Source organism: Equus asinus, chromosome 16, assembly GCF_041296235.1.
Source record: "Equus asinus isolate D_3611 breed Donkey chromosome 16, EquAss-T2T_v2, whole genome shotgun sequence".
Taxonomy (NCBI): Eukaryota; Metazoa; Chordata; class Mammalia; order Perissodactyla; family Equidae; genus Equus; species Equus asinus.
This window is the reverse complement of record NC_091805.1, coordinates 40,289,324-40,306,551: the sequence shown is the minus strand read 5'-3', so window position 1 is coordinate 40,306,551 and position 17,228 is coordinate 40,289,324. Positions and strand designations below refer to the sequence as shown.

The window sequence follows — 17,228 nt, the reverse complement described above, 5'->3', positions numbered from 1 at the left end:
CATGCATTTTATTCAGAATAATCACCTCTGATATCAAAGTCTATAGTAAAAAAATAAAGTCTCAACAGGTTCTGTATGTATTGTTTTTCCCTGTGCCCTTGGCATTGTAGCTGATATCATTACTGTAATTCTCCCTCAGTAGAGCTTGTTGCTGATACTCAAGGTGACGGGTTGTTCCTGCAGAATGATTCCTCACACCAACATGAGCAATCCTGATTGTCTTATGGCCGCCCAGACTTCTCTTTCATTAGTTGCTGATTGTACTAAATTGATGCTAAATCGACTTGGCCGGCTCATAAGCCTTTAAACAATTGGCACCAACTGTGAATGTGATCGTGTCCTGGAAATTATATGGCCCAAGTCTTCATGTTTTTGGAAATCCTAACATTTTCTTAAGGTCAATTAGTGTCTGGTAAATATCAATCAGTTAGATACCCACATCAAGATGGAGGGCACACTTTAATGAAATGTATGGTTTTGGTTTTTTTTTTTAACGTTCTCTCCTGCTTCTTGCTTAATATTCTCCATTTTTTTTTAACAGGCCCCGTTTCTTCATTTCTAACTACCGTGTGAGTTTGGAATAAATCAAACGACGGTCCGCAGACCAAATCCAGCCTCTTTCTGTGGCCCATGAGCTAAGAGTTGTTTTTACATTTTTAAGTGATTGAAACAAAATCGGAAGAAGAATAATATATCATGACTTGTGAAAATTATATGAAACTCAAATTTTGGCATCCATAAATAAAATTTTATTGGAACACAGACATTCATTCATTTAAGCATCATCTATGGCTGATTTCGGGCTATGACAGCAGAGCTGAGAAGTTGCAACAGAGACTGTATGGCCTAGGAAGTCTAAAATAATCACTATCTGGCCCCAAACAGAAAAAGTTTGCTGACCCCTGGAATAAGTCACCAAAGCCTCTGTCTCCACCTGCAAAGTAAAAACGACAAAATCCTATAAAATGCCACAGCAAACTCAATCAACAATAAATGTCACTAATAACTGGCTTGCCACTTGTCAGGTGTTTCAGTTGGGGGAATTACCTTCTTTAAATGTCAGTTTTGCCATCTACAAAATGAGGAAAATAATCCTACTTCGCTTGTAGAATGAGATAATGCATACATGTTTCTGACACAAAGAAAGTGCACAATAAATAATAATTTTTATTATTTTAAAATAATTATTCCTCAGAAACCAGTCCATATGCAAAGAGCTGAGACCATTTGGAGATTTCAGGATCATGGAATTTTAGCCCCAAATGAGCCTTAGCACGTCCCAGCTCTCTCTAGGATTTCAGAGGAGCAGACGCACAGAGGCGGCCCAGGGCGTTGGGCAAACCTTCCTTGGAGAGGAGGTAGTAGTCACACCCGGAATCAAGATTCCTGACTTCGCTGTGTTGACTCCTAGAATTTAGTTCTCAGGAACCCTCCCACTCTGGTCTATCTGTGGCTCTTCTACCCCAGAATTCTGTTCTGATGATGCCTGAGGACCGGTCCTTCACTTAAATGAAAATTTTTCTCCTAAAAGTTTCAAGTGGCATGGCCCTTTTTCAATGGGGCAGATGTTCATACTTAGACATTATCTGTATATCTGCAGCTTTGGAAGATTTTGAGATTCATTCTCTCTCTTTCACACATACACACACAGTCACACACAAACACTCACTAGTGTGCAAAGAGTGGCTCAGGGTGAAACGCTATGTACTGTCTAAAGTAAGGAAAGGGCTTCATGTACTGTATTTCTCCTTGGCCTCCTGATCACCTTAGGATGATTGGGTAGGGCCAGGATGCTGCTTTTATTCTGGGCTACTAACAGATAGAATGTGTCTGCATTTTTCTGTGACCTTCAGCATTTCACACACATTTCACTGTTAAACTTGGATGGTTCTATGGTGTGAAATGGTAGAGTTTGGGCATACTTGTCATTCTCAATATTCTCTTGTTCAAACAAAGGGAGAAAATCAGCAATGATTGCCAAGAAATATGGAAAGTTGCCCATCCAGGTGAGAGCTGAGGCCCCTCTCTGAGCTGAGCACAGGACAGCTCAGTAGTAAGCAAACTGCGGAATGGCAGAAGTAGCCTGGAATTGCTGTTAGAATGTCCACTATCTGTATTTATCCTCTGCCAAGCTTCAGCTATTCAAGAGCCTCAGGTTTTGAATGTATTTAGGATATAATCCTTCTGTGAAGGGCATTCGGAACAACTCACTCCTTTCAAGTTGCTCAATCAGGCTTTGCCTCTTATGGTTGCTCCAAATGGAGCCATTAGTGGTGTGAAGAGTTACAACACTTTCCATGGTGTAAGCATAAGCTTGACCCCCCTGATGTGTTAGAAGTCGGTGGGCTTTTTCTATCAATTCTAAATTAAAGTTATGTTAAGAATGATGGGAAAACAGGATTGGAACTGGAAAGCAATGGCTATTAGCATGACTGAACAGTGTGACATTGTCCTGCTGAATCAGGAGAAATTTCACAACTGGGAGCAACTCTGGGGTTTGCTCCTCTAGCTGACAAAATGAGCCTTTTTCCCCCAGGAGGACTTCCCAGCATATTTGTAATGCCTACAAATTGCCACTTTCTATCTTCTGTATTCCTAATATTTTCCTTTTAAAATTACCTCTGGGAGGCTCCTACTGGTTCTGTTTAAAGAGCATTTCCTTCCCACCCTTAGGAGTTGAACAAAAGTAACATCAAGTGCCCTTCCAAGTATTTATTTTTCATTACTGTTATGTATGTAGCGCTCAGCAATGGAAATGAGACTGGTGTTCAAGCTACTAACAAAGAAATTAAAAACTTGGATTGAGTGGTGCCATTCATTTTCAGCAATAGAGACATAAGAGCCAAATGAGTGAAATCATGTGTCTAGGACCGCAAATGCTCTGAAGCATCACAGATATCCTTGTTTAAGTGAATGCTGCCTGTCAATGGATTAACATATGAAGTCAACTGGTGAAATATGAACAGGATGTTTTAATGTAACACAGCAAACAGCAGGAAACTGCAACTATCCGCAATTGAAAAATTACAAGTTAGGCTCAAGGTATTTGTCCAAGGAGGCACAATCATCTCAGAGAAACAGATGAAAGCATCACCCTAATGATCACAAGTTGTCAGGCCTGTAGAAATTAATACTAACCAAGAAACAAACAAACAAAAAAGCCAACCAGAAAAAAAAGAAGAAAAGAAAAGAAAGCCTCCTGGATTATTGTAGCAGAAAAGCTATGATGGGAACCAATTAATCTCTAGAAAAAGGAGTTATTTAAGTCTGAGTCTGACTCTTGGAAACCAGAAGTGAAGACTGAGAACATAGCTGGTGAGAAGTACTTTTTGGTAAAGAGAGATTATAGAGGATAGCTGAAAGGCTAAGTTGTGGTTCTCAATACAAATTGAGCTGAGTGTCTCACTACACCTTCCCTTTGCCTCATGGACTTGGTCTGAAAGTCAGAGTCAGAAAGTTGGAGAGGCCCCAGAGGTCTTTTCACTTGACTTTTCCTTTAAGTAGAAACTCTCCAGAAAGCATCACTCATAGAGCCTGTACAGCTTCTGTTTGAACTCTTCCATAAGATAAATCTGGGGGTTTATTACTACCCAAGGTTGACAAACATAATTTTTGACAAATGCTAAGCTGAAACCTGTTTTCTTTCTTTTACCCACTGGTTCCTAGTCTATCTTCCTGAATCAACAAGTCCACTTGTTACATAATAGCCTTCCAAACACTGGTCAACACCTGTAACATGTCAAATCATATGCATACCAATCTGCTTCAACTCTCTTTCACATGAAAAACCCTTCATCAAAGATGAGACTCTCCTATATCACTGTCTACTGTGCTAAAATTGGGTTTCTGAGGACAGGACTGTTGCTGTGGGCTGCTCAGAGCATGTTTCAGGGGGACTATAATCTCCTTGGGTCTTTGGTCAGCCTGAAATTGTGCTAGATTCTTTGTCACTCATGACGTCTTGTTGTCTAGAATTGAGCTTGAATGTAAGCTAAGATCTCCACATCTTTGCCACTTGAACAACAGCTAACACAGCTCCACACCATTCTTCATTTTTGCAATTTTGTTTTTTCAGCCATAATTTGCAGCCCAGTGTCTAATAGGGGCTAAATAAACGTTCATGAACTCTCATGAGAAATCCTTGCACAGCCATGTTGGTTATTTGAGAAGTCTCCCATTTTCTCTAGCTAGCCTATTGCAAACAATTTGTGCTTTTATTTAAAAACATCAGTGTGTGTGTATGTGTGTTTGTGTTTTACAGAGGGTTTAAGATCTTACCCTTTTTTCCATAAGAATATTTTGAATTTTTCTTAAGGTGTGGGGCAATACCTCTTTTAAAGGTTTTGAATAGAATGTTCTCTCTCATGTGACACTGCCATATCCATCCTACCAGGAAGTGGTACTGGTAGTTCCTAGTACCTACTGCTTCTTCCACTCTTTTGGGTGAACAAATTCTCATCAATGCAAGCCAACAATTAGCAGGACACATCTTTTAGCAGGTATTGTCATATTTGAGTTCCGCCATTTTGGAAGATCACAGAGCATTTAGATTTCCTAATTTGGCCTTGGACAAAAAACCATTTATATCCTCTAAACAGTTGTGTGGTCTATAATATACTCTCACAACACCTTTTCTATAAGATCTTTGATCTTGACTGAAAAATATTTCACTGTCTCTACTTTCTAATTCACAAAGAAAGTCTATGCCTTCTGGACATACATCTCTCCTTTCTAATCCTGTTACATATTTCTTTTGAATAAATTTTACCTTTGAATATCTTTATTCTAAGCGTGAGTTACATTCTGTCTCCATGGTACCTGTATACTTATCCCTGGCATTCTAAGTTGACATTCTTAGTGACTATTGAGGTAGGCAGTATAAAATGTCTCCCCAAAGATGTCTACATCCGAATCCCTGGACCCTTTTCCTTTATGTGGCAAAAGGGACTTTACAGATGTGATTAAATTAAGGACCTTGAGATGGAGAGATTACACTGGATTATCTGTATGTGACTCGTCTAAACACATGGGTCCTTAAAAGTAGACACTGTGTCCAGTCTGTGGTCAGAGGAAGACGTGGTGATGGAAGAATGACACAGAGAAATGGAAAGTTCCTGGCTTTGAAGGTGGAGGAAGGCGTCCATGAGCAAAGGAGTGCAGGTGGTCTCTAGAAGCTGGAAAAGCCAAGAAAACAGATTCTCCCCTGGACCCTCCAGAAGGGAACCCAGCCCTGCCGACACCTTAATCTCAGCCCAGCGAGACCCTTGTTGGACTTCTACCTACATAAATGTGAGACACTGAATCTGTGTTGTCTTGAGCCGCTGAGTTTGTGGCAATTTTCTACAGCAGCAGTAGAAAATGAATGTAGTTATGGTGCCTTCTCTGTGAAGGGATACATCTAAGCCATGGAGTTTTGTTCCCCAAACTTTCTGTTATTTTTCTCCTGAGAATAACTGTTGTCTTTTTTTTAACTTTGTGGTTTGCCACAGTGTCTGGTTTTACAGTTGTATAAGGGTATTTTCTCTACATTCCTCCCAAATTTAATTAAAAATCTTCTGGATCAGGCCATCAAGGCTCCCACTAAACACATTTTTCCTGTTCTTGGTAACATAAGCACTGATCCCTTCCAAGAACTCATGTCTGATGTTGGAGGCCGTGGTCCAATGAGTGACCCTCAGCCTTTCCCTTGTTATGAATGCTTGGGTCTTGATTTCCTACATGTTGTTATCTTCCAAAATCATAACATTTGACTATGTCACCAAATCTTTTGATTTTAACTCAAATATTCAGACTATCAGTTCTTCTGAAAGCATCATTAGTATTCACATAAATTAGGTAAAAATCTGGGATAACTGGTGACTTTAATGAACACTGCACGATATTCCAACGTATCTTATACATCCTCCAGGAAGATAGCACATCTCCTCAGGAGCCTCACTGGTTCTGTGTGTGGCCATTCCCATTCCATTTTCCAAACCAAAAAAATAAATTAATTAATTAATAAAATCTCAAATCTCCCGTATGTCCAGTCTTCTTGGTGCTGGTAACAAATGTTTCATTCCTTCCCAATAAATGTTAACTCTCCACATTTTATGTGAAGCATGGAATGCTATTTTCTCTCTAGAAGGTTCAGCTTTATTCTCTGGGACATGGCTTATGCTTCTTCTGATTTCAAAGAGGTGCATTAAAAAAAAATCTTCCCTTTTCCCTTCAAGGTCTTATTCTTCTCTTGGTAATTGGTAACCTCAACACTAATTTTGATTCTGCCTGACCTCCTTGAAATCTTTTTATTTCTGCTTTCTTTCCTGAATTGTGTGTTCTGTGCTGTCTAAAGACCATTCATTCTGATGGTTTTCAAGTGTTTTACCTTTTATGCCAGAGAGACCAGCTTACGTTCATGGATCACACACCTGGTGGGCCCCTCAGGCAGAAAGTTCACTGATGAGCCTGGAGTTCTTTATTTCCCCCAGCTGAAGCCACTCAATTGCTTTTGGCATCAGCTTTGCTTCAGTCTCTTGAATCAGCCTTGTCTCTAATCAAGGGCTTTTTAGAAGACTTAGGGCAACAGTTTGACACTTCAACAGTGGCCAATCTTGCTGTACTTGCTGCACTATCATTGTACAATGTTTTGAACATGGATTCTTGCCTAGTTCTTTGATGCATCAACATGTGCTTGGAACTAAGTAATAACTGAGAGCTTACTATGTACCATGAGGTCCGTATTCATTATTTTTCTTTGAATCTTCACAATTACCATATGTGTTAGGTGCTAGTATTACCCCTTTTTAGATGAAAAACTAGACTTAGAGAGTCCAAGTAATTTTCTCCAAATCTTGCGGATAGTAAGGGGTGGAGATAGGATTTACACCCAGGTTGTAGGATTCCAGAGCCTAAGTGTGTACTCACTAGGTTTTACTCATAGGATGTAAGTGACAATGTTGGTAACTGGATTCCTTGCTTTATTTTCTGTTCCCAGCTCCACGTCCTTTTGGACTGCAGTTTCTCATTGCTTCTCTTGCCATTCTTCTGGGGTGACTAGAGCTCTTTGTCTGGATGCCTAGGACTCTATTTTGACCCTTACTACAGCCCATCCCTGGCAGTCCCTACCTAAATGTCTGCTTACTCCCTGCTCATTGCTCCCAAGTCATTGTCAGCCCTCTCTACCACTGATTTTCTTCTTAGTATTGGTTTCTTGTTGCCAGGTTAACATCACTGCCACTGATAATGTGGCCAACCCAAGGATGGATTCAACTTAGGGTAAGCAGAGTTGGGGGGGATTGGGAGGAGAGAGAAAGAGAGAGATTGATTGAGGAGTATATTTAAATGCATTCATGTGTGTGTGGACACAGGAGTGATATGATAAATATTTATCAACCTACAAGCATGAACAGATTAGAAAGGATACTTGCTATAATACTGGAGCAGGTGCTGGAGGCACCCTGCTAGGCCAGGTATCACCCTGTTGTTTCTGGATCTTGGGGGCATTCTAAGAGATGCCAGGGAAAGGCACTTAGGGATCTTTATCCAGTAGCCATTTACCAACCGACAGAAGAATTTCTATATTTTAATAGAATATCAGCCCTGTGGGGGTGGGGGTTTTGAGGGAGGGAAAGAAGATTTCGGAGTGAGATAAAACTATTGTATGCTCAAAGGTGTATTTGAGGGGCCTGCCCCGTGGCCGAGTGGTTAAGTTCGTGCGCTCCCCTACGGCTGCCCAGGGTTTCGCCAGTTTGGATCCTGGGCAGGGACATGGCACTGCTCGTCAGGCTATGTTGAAGCGGCATCCCACATACCACAACTAGAAGGACCCACAACTAAAATATACAACTATGTACTGGGGAGATTTTGGGAGAAAAAAAGCAGGAAAAAAAAGAAGATTGGCAACAGTTGTTAGCTCAGGTGTGAATCTTTAAAAAAAAAGGTGTATTTGAAATATGTCAAATTTATATAGCAAATTCAGTCTCATTCTGTTCCAGTTCTTCCTGTACAGAGCAGCCAGAATAATCTTTCTAAAACAAAATCTGATCCTTTCATTCCCCTGCTTAAAACCATATGATGGATTCCATAGCTCTTCTGTATGATGGTTCCCATGTCTCTTGTCTGATGAAATGAGCTCTCTAGCTTGGTGTTCAAGATTCCACATGACCTGGTCCCTAATTGCTTTCTCAACATCTTCTGTCCCTCCCAACACACACACACACACACACACACACACATGTCCCTTATCCTCCGGTAATATCGAAACTATTTGACATTTCTGGAACGTAGTGTGTTAGCTCATGCACCTTTGCCCAAGAAGTCCATCCTGGAAAGCTCCTACTAACCCTTCAGTTCTCAACCAAACGCCACCTCTCTGGGAAGTTGTACTTCCCATCTGGGCTTCACTGAAAGCATGTACATAGCTCTTCCTTAGTTCTAATTACTTCTGGCATAATTATTGGGTTGTATGTCAGCCTCTCACTGCAGATTGTGAACTCTGTGCCCACATGTTCACAGCAGCTCTCTCTCTTCACGCCTGTAGCCTCTACTGTTAGCTTAATGCCTATTCATAGCAGGTACTCAAGAAATACTCCAGAGAATAAAGCATTTACTCCTGTAATTTCTTGATCTACAGACCAAGTATGCGAGGTGCTGGAGCTAAGGTACAGAGGGTTTTGTACATCGCCCTGACCTCGTGTGGTAGGTCCACACTTAAATCCTGTCTTCCAATTCCAGAGGGAAAAATTTGGTGACATTTTTTATAATACTCCAATAATTAACACAGAAGAATTGAGTCAGGCCCTTTTTGGGATGCATTTCCTCTAAGGCTAGATTAATTTATGTTCCTCTCCAATGTCTTTCCCTGATTACACTCCAGGAACTCATTCATTAGGTCTTACTGCATCAGGAAGTTTGCATGACTTTCTTTTTAAGAAGTGTGTCTTAATTACAAAGTCTCTTTACAAAGTCCTTATCCCTTGAGTCTCGGGGCTGGTCTTGGCCCTTCCTCTGTCTGCCCCTCCTTCTCTCCTCTTGACTACTGGCCTTCTCTGGGCCTCTATATTCAGATGTCCCAGGACTGATGCCTGTCCTCTGCGTCCAGGCTCCTTACATATCTCTGGGATCCACCAATGCATCCAGGCCCTTAAGGTGCTTTCTGGAAACCTATGGCAAGTACGACTTTTTGAACTATGACCTCATCCAGAGCTTATGAGCAGGTGTGCTGCCTGACTTCTGACTATTTGACTGTCCTTTAATGCTCCTCTCCAGCATGGTTGGAGATGCTCCTGGATCCCATTCTAATCCCGGCCTGCTCAGTGCCAAATTTCTTACCCTATCACCACAGTTCATTGCCGCCCATGGCATTAGGATGGCAGTCAATTTCACTTTGGCTTTACATTATGCAAAAGTGTAGCTTCCAGATAACTGTAAATTCCACAGGTAGCAGGTGAAATATTCTGTACAGCCCTGGCAGAAATTGGCTTTAGACAGTCCTTGCATGCTGACATTTTTTTCAAGTGAAAAGTAAGCAGCAAAACCTCTAGAGCTGTCCAATACGGTAGACGTATGTGGCTATTAAGCCTTGCAATATGGCTAGTCCTAATTGAGATGTTCTGTAAGTATAAAACACACATCGGATTTCAAAGACAGTATGAAAAAATGCAAAACAGATCCAAAATTTTGATGTTAACAGTATGTTGAAATGCTAATATTTTAGATATTTTGGGTAAAATAAAATAAGTTGTTAAAATCAACTTCTTCCATGTGTTTTCACTTTTTTTAATGTGGATAACAAAACACTTAAAGTTACACACGTGTCTTGCACGATTTCCCATTGGAGTGCCCCGCTCTAGAGGATTTGCCTGGTGGCTCCGTAATATTAGTAAGCCGACTGTGTATAGAGAGAATGGAAAGTTAGTGCAGAATTAAAAAGCAGAAAAGGTTATGAATGACAGAAGGAAGCTTCTGCTCAGATTTTTTAATTTCTGTTCCCTGAATACACTGACATGCCACCTGCCTTGGCAAGCTTTTAAGAAGGTCTGATAATCTTCAGAGAAATGAGGCTCAACCAAATGACATCCGTCTAAGGCTCGTTGCATGTGCCTAACCTCTGAGGCTTAAAATCAATATTGATTTTCCTCTTTTATTTTACCCTGGAATTTAAATATCCCTTAGATTTATTACCCTTAGGTTTTTGGTTAAGATTCAGCGATGGGTATGATAGCAAGGGTGGTAATAAGTTATGTAGATATCATTTAATTTATGAACTCTGGAGCTCCAGGCTAGCTTTCAGTTCAAGAAATATATTAACCACATACACATCACCCTTCATTTTGCGGTGAAGATTTCCAAGCTGGGTCCCTATTGTGCCACTTAATTTATGGTCTGGCCAGGTACATGGATCTGCGTACAATATTTCAACATAAGTTGCTCCAGCCATCACAGGGGACGAAGATGGGCTTCAAAGAAGCCAGCTGGACAGCTGATGGATTGCCCTCTCTCCTATACATAGGCTGGGGCATTAAGTAGCTTTTAAAGCTTGTCAGCGGTTTAGGTCTTTTTCTGCTCTGAGAAGCTGCACGCACTGGCCTAGACAAGCAGAATCAGCCATGCTGCAGCAGGCAGAGGGCAGCTCCCAGAGTTACTTACGTTGACAGCCGTAGTGCCAGGAATTTCCCGGCAGACACTCATCACACTTAGGCCCTGTCGTTCCAGTCTTACACTCACAAAATCCTGAGCCATTACAACGATCATGGACTGAGCCCAAAGGGTTACAATAACACTCTGTAGAAACAAGACAACACACAGGCTGGAGACAAGTCCGCGTGGCTAATAGATTATCAACACAGGAGCATCACTTACATAAACGTATCACTTACTTAAAGAAAGATGTCCACTAATGAAATGCTTTGGCAAATACGGCTATTTCAGGTCCATTTATTTATTTGCTCAGCCTTCCATGATATCATTTTATGATATGGGAGGAAATCAACTGAAAACTTCCAAGGAAATAAGATACCATGCTCTTCACTGCTAACAGATCATAATGGAGATTCCATTTGTTAGGGCGTTTTTAGATGGTTTAATGAACACCATGAGAAGTTTGTATATTAAGGATAAATCAATATGGCATCAGTGTAAAATCTGTTTTAAATTATTCAAATGGGCTTATCTGTTATACTCAATATTTGAGAACCGCTGAATATTTTTAAAGTGCAATATGAATGCACTTTGTTCATTCAAAGGCAATTTTACTTTATGATTTGGGACAGCACCTTAACTTATTTATATAAATACTATTTTGTGATGAGCCTTTAGCTGGTGTATCTGCTGCCATGTTAGTACAGCTTTTATGCAGCCTAGATTACCAATCATGAAAGAAAAATAAATTTTGTAATCGTAATTTCAACATAGACATAATTTGAGACATATTTTTCATTATAATGTCTGCTGGCAGGACAATACAATTTTATGTAACAAAGAGTAAATAGAATATTTTCTTGAGTCCTCACACATTCTTATACAGAATATTTTTCTTCTGAAGCTCTAGTTTGCTCAAAGACTGAACCAGAAAAAGGAATTCCTTAGGCTTCCATTTGCTCAAAAGGTAACAACAACTACTTTGCAGCTTTTGGAATTTGTGGGTCTGTTTCTTTCCTTGTTACCCCACTACACAATCTCGGGCAAGTTACAGCGCCTCTCTGTCTCTCAGTTTCCTTTATTTTAAATGGTCCCATAAAGAGGTTTTCTTGTTAAAAAACAAACAAACAAAAATCATACCGATCAATCAACCAAGAGAAGCCCTGAGAACTTTGGTTTAATAGCATCAAGTTGAGCATTTTAGATTGGCAATGGAGAGGCAGGGTTTAAGGTTATAGAGAGATCCCCAGAGGTTTGACGCTGTTTTTGTCATAGGGACTAATTAGACAATTTCTTCCAAAAAATTAGAATTATTTATTTCATGCTGATTAAGTCATTTTTTGACTTCAACATTCTTATGAAACCAAGATTTATGACTAATAGCGATATATACAGGTAAAAATAAAACTAAATAAACTCTAAAATGCTCCCTGCTTGGCTGGCTTAGTGATAAGGAGGGGTGTGGTCTACACACCACCCGACATACAAGGAGTTTTTAGAAAAATATTATTGACGGGACTGTGGTCAATGGCAGACGTTAGGGTGGTGAGGATGGCCTTGGAGAATTATATTTATTCCATGGCATTGGGAAGAAAAAGAACTGTGAGACCAAAAAACGACACGAAATCCTTTTGGAAGTTTGATTAAAAAGTTCTGCTACAATTGATTTATAGGTATTAAAAATGTCTTGTATTTGCTTTGCTCTATATAAAGTATCTCTGATTACCTAATCTTGGGTTTCAAAGGGAATAAAAAAACAGTGCATCATAATTTGAGATATGTTTAGTAGCAACTGCTGAGCCCTGAGTTTCATTCTGATGTCAAGCTCGTTACTAGGGGTTATTAGCAGTGATTACTCAAGGTCATGAACCACGTATCCTCTAGCTTCCTGCTTAATGCCCGAGTTTACATGAAACAGACGCATGCAAGGATGTTGTCTTCATGTAATTGCTGCATCATACAGGGTAATTACATGCATCTTTGGAGACATGGCTGCGCTAGGAAATTGTATGAAAATGGGTAAATTCACCAGTAATCGCAAAGCAGTAATCGCTGTGGCAACATAGAATAGCCTGCATTTTATATTTGCCATAATATAAAATGATGCAAATTGTCTAAGACATCTATTTCAACACAGAGTCTACATTTTGTCAAAGATATGGGCTATTCCCTCACAGCCAGGGTGGTGGATTTCACTGCCAATTGTTAAAGAAATGGGAAAGTGCCTTTTTTTTTTTTGTTCAATTTAGACAAGACTTAGCTGAAGTCCAAATTTTCGAGATTAGTGCCTAATTCTGTAAAAGTGAATTGGGTATATATCCATTCATTTTTATTAGTGTTTTCTATACAAAATGATATTAAAATTAACTCTCAATTACTTGTGGTGTAACCTCTCAAATTTAATTCTCAGTCCTGCCTCAAGCCCTTTGGGGAGTCTAAATGTGAAAAATAGTGAAAAGGTTCATGCTGCCCCCTAGGGCAAACCTTGGCAATGGAGCCACAGGCTTCCAATGGCCCTGAGAGAGCAAACTCCAGCCTTGGCCTGGTGTGCAGGCAGCTTTGATATCTCTGCCCTTGCCCGTCAAGTGGGAAAAGCAGAATCTAAAGCTCTTCCAGAAAACTGTTACTGATTCATTGTATGCACGTATAGACTAAAGACAAAAGATAGATCATAGCATCTATCAGTTAGCTGAATTTTTCGGTTCATTCTTTAAAAACAATTTTACCCCTCAGGAAAAGGGCAAGAATTTAAGGAATTTTCATATGTGGCAGGATACTGTAGCTAATTTTAATGGTCCCTAAAAATTCTCATCTTTGTGCTTACCAATTACTTCACTCGGTTGGAAGAGTATAAAATACTGAATAGAAATATGTTTGCTGCAATAAAATAAAATTCCCCAAAGAGTTATAACTTTAATTAACAAACTTTCTAGAAATGGAGAAAACAATCGCTCTTGATTTTTTTAAGTAGAAATGAACACAAAAATGTATATTAAACCTTCCGTATTTCATTTGTAATTTATGTGATTTAAAAGACAAAAGCTGAATGAGACATCTTCTTGTCTGTGGACAACCAAATATGGGTTTACAACAGGTCCATATCTCTTAGAACTGGACAGAAAGTGTAGTGGTTCATAGATTACTTAAGGACTGGAAAAGGTCAAACTTCATGAGAATAGAATTCTCTGAGTAAAACATATTGGGATATTGTCGTTACCTGCCAAGAGAAGTTTTATGGAATAAAATCTTTTCTTTTAAGGTCTTTTTCTTTGATTTATTTAAAATAATATGAAATTTATATTGTAAAACACTTTAATTTAATCTTATGTATTTTGTAAAAAGGATACTTTTATTCCTGTGTTCCTATTTATTTTACCTTTTCTCTCCTGTTTCCATATTTCCATTTATATGACATTTATATATTTTTATAAATGACATTCAGCAAAATGTAACTCTGCATTCAAAATTCAGACAGCCACATGTCTTTTGGTTTTTATTAATATCCTGCAATCTTTGTAACTGAGTGTTATGAAGGCAATTGAACTTCTTCTGTTCACAGACTCATAGTGGAATTGCTACTGTCATCCAAAAAGCACATCGGGAGTGAAAAGTCTGACAAGCTTAGCTTTGTTGACTGTGTCAAGGTGGTTGTGAGACAGTGTACAAGCTCTGAAGTCAGGAAACTCTTTGCTAAAGCTGTGTGACTTGGGTCAATTTGCCTTACTTTTCACAACTAGAAAAGAGGGGAAATTATCAGTAGAATACTTACCCCACAGTTGTGTTAATGAGGATTAAGTAAAAACAAAACATATTTGCAAGTCAGTTTACAGTTTACCAAGTGTTTCCTGTGCATCCCATAGGATCCCAGTTTGACCAGGAGGCTCAAATCACTTACCTAAGGCCCACAGCTATTACATACCAAACTGGGACTTGAACCCAGCTCTCCGGCCTCTAAGTCCAGGGATTTCTCCACTAATTCACAAATTATAAATAAGGAAGCACTTTGAAAAATAGAACATATGGTAGACAGAAACAGTATTATGTATACATGGCCCAATTGAATTCAAAACAGCTTGTGCGGCTACTTTATGTGACACTTGGTGAGTACCTCTGTGACCTTGATAATCTAATCAGAGAACAATGATCCCAGAATTGCAGATTAATTGGATTCCTTTTTTGTTGAAAAGATCACCTGTCACTTTTCAGCTTGTGTATTCTATTTAAATGAATCTGTATGTGAAAAATTCTACCTTTGAAATTGGTTGCCTATACAGTTACCTATTGATTTGATAACAGATACACAGGTATCCTTCATGATTTCAAATAAATGCAATTCTTCAAAGTAAATTAGGAAGTGAAATTCCATTTATTGTTTCTTATTTTTCCATCAGCTTCCTTCTTAAAGACAGGATCCCCGTTCTTAAAGACAGGTAGGAGAAGCTTTTTTGGATGGGAAGGGCTCCTGGTTCTCTCTGGTACATATGAGCAGTAGTCTCGGGGGATGAGGAGAGTGCTCAAGGCAATCCCATGGACCCAGTTTCCCAGGGCTCATGAACCTTGGAGGCTAAAAGAATTAATTGCCGAGAATAGTTTTGAGAAATTGTTTCTCTTTTGGGGGGCTATAAGAAAAACTCAGGAAACAGAATTTCATTACTACAGGTGGAAATTCAGGCAAACCTACTACATCGCCGGGTGCTAGTGGCTTTCAATTCCAAATGGTAGTATTTTTAATCAGTCAATATTTGTTGATTACGGATTATGTGCAAGAGTTCGTATGCTAATTTCTCATATCTATAGTCAAATCCCACACAGTCAGTTTACATTTTGAAAGTTGAATGTAAAACATAAGGCTTAAAGTTCAGGTTGAAATGACCAGGTTTTAAGATTTCATGCAAAAAAATAACATATATATATATATATAATCAAATAAAATAAAGGAAGAAAGAAAAAATAGAAAGAAAATTCTTCATTTCCTAAACATGATTTTTCAGCTCATCATCTTTGAAGCAACAATAACAGAAAGATTCAAGATATATCCCCCAACTATGATTTCAACCAACACAAGTAAATTTTAAGTCTATCTCAAGATGTTTTCTCCATTGAGAAAGTTCATTCTCGCTCAGTCATAGTGCAAATCACCAGCCTCTCCACCCTAAATAGCTCCCCATCACTCGAAAGGCATAAAACAATAGCTGAAATTATAATGGAACTGACCTATGCACACATTCTCATCGTCCAGCTGTGCAGAAGCATTTCTGAAGTAGCCCAGCCTGCATAACTCACAGTGCTGCCCTCTAGTGTTGTGTTTACAGCTCACGCAAATGACTGTATTTAGCAGATCGATATAACTGCATCGATTGGAGTGGCCGAAGCATTCACAATCTTGCAAGGAAGAACAGAAATGTATACAGAGTGTATACAGTAGCTGAATAATAGCACACTACATGCTTGGATAAAATGAAGAGTGGAGAAAAGATGGTGGAATGGCATTACATATATGTGATTCAACATGACACACGGCAACAGCGGATGTCTGTGACTGGCATGGAAGGAGCATCTGTTTCAAGCGGGATAGAAAGGTTGGACATTCAGAACATGATGGGATATTGTTCATTTTTGGCAGACAGGATGAACAGAAGCATTTGCAGGTGTACACCTTTTCAAATTTGGGAAGGCTCAGTTTCCATTGATGCAAAAGTCTAATTTTTGCACACTGAGAAGTTTACTGTGTTTGCATCACTTCCCTCATTTTGTCTTCATACTTGCAGTCTTAAAAAAAGGGAGGGAAGTATGTGAGCATCTAGGGCCTGAGTTTATCACCCACGGCTCATTGTTTAGCGTCTCACTATCATTTATGTCAAGATAGTAACTTAGGGTGTCAAAAAAATCATGGCAAATTTAATAGGGATCTAGACAACCAAATAATTCTTTATTTTTGTTTTTCCAAATTCAAAGAGAATAATGCGGTTTTTGTAAGCCTTTCATCAGGCCAAATCTGCATGTTTTTTATGTGGGAGAGAAAATACGAAAAACAGGGAGATTATTGGGATGAAAAAAAGTGCTCTTATGGTTTCCTTTTCTTCCAAGTTTCAAGCTAAGTCTGCTACAGAAGGGTTAGGAAGCTACGGTGCACCCAGCTCTCGTTTCCTTTGACTCCCCAAAATGTTGAGGGTGCCTCTGAGGCTTAAGGGTGATGGTGATAAGAAGTAGACAAGGTCACAAGAGCAGGTGGGGAAGGGTGGAGAGTGGCCAGATTTTGTCTTTTGCATCCCAACCAAAGCAAGGAGTTGTCAATCTAATTCAATCTTTTTAAAAGAAGTCCTAAAGACTAAGATTGTATTGGTAGCAATAATGATCAAATCAGAGAGAAAAAAAATTATGAGGGGCAACTAGCTGGAGAATCTAATTTGTCTTTTCAAAATATGGGGGTGAGGCCTAGCTGGACATTTATAAAGAAGGTCAGCTATGATACTGCAAACCTTGTTTGTCCAAAAATATTCCTTTCATTAATGTTTGGCTTTTATTTTATCCCACTAGGAAGCCAAACATAGTCACTATTTGAGCCCATTCATTCATCATTCATTCATCCAATAAATATCTTATTGGGT

General features: G+C 39.3%; 1 protein-coding gene across 9 annotated transcripts in view; it reads right to left on the bottom strand.

The window, feature by feature from the left end:
• NTNG1 (netrin G1) overlaps window positions 1-17,228 on the bottom strand; it is a 311,502-nt gene that overhangs the window by 34,513 nt on the left and 259,761 nt on the right. For 3 of the 9 annotated variants that reach the window (XM_070486944.1, XM_014835241.3, XM_070486945.1), the window contains exons 6-7: window positions 15,835-16,002; window positions 10,630-10,764 (exon numbers count right to left, since the gene is read on the bottom strand). The exons of 4 other annotated variants lie outside the window; for them this stretch is intronic. In XM_070486944.1, the coding sequence (XP_070343045.1) occupies window positions 10,630-10,764; window positions 15,835-16,002 (303 nt within the window). The remainder of the gene's footprint in view (window positions 1-10,629; window positions 10,765-15,834; window positions 16,003-17,228) is intronic. 2 more of the 9 variants (XM_070486947.1, XM_070486946.1) reach the window with 1 other exon arrangement.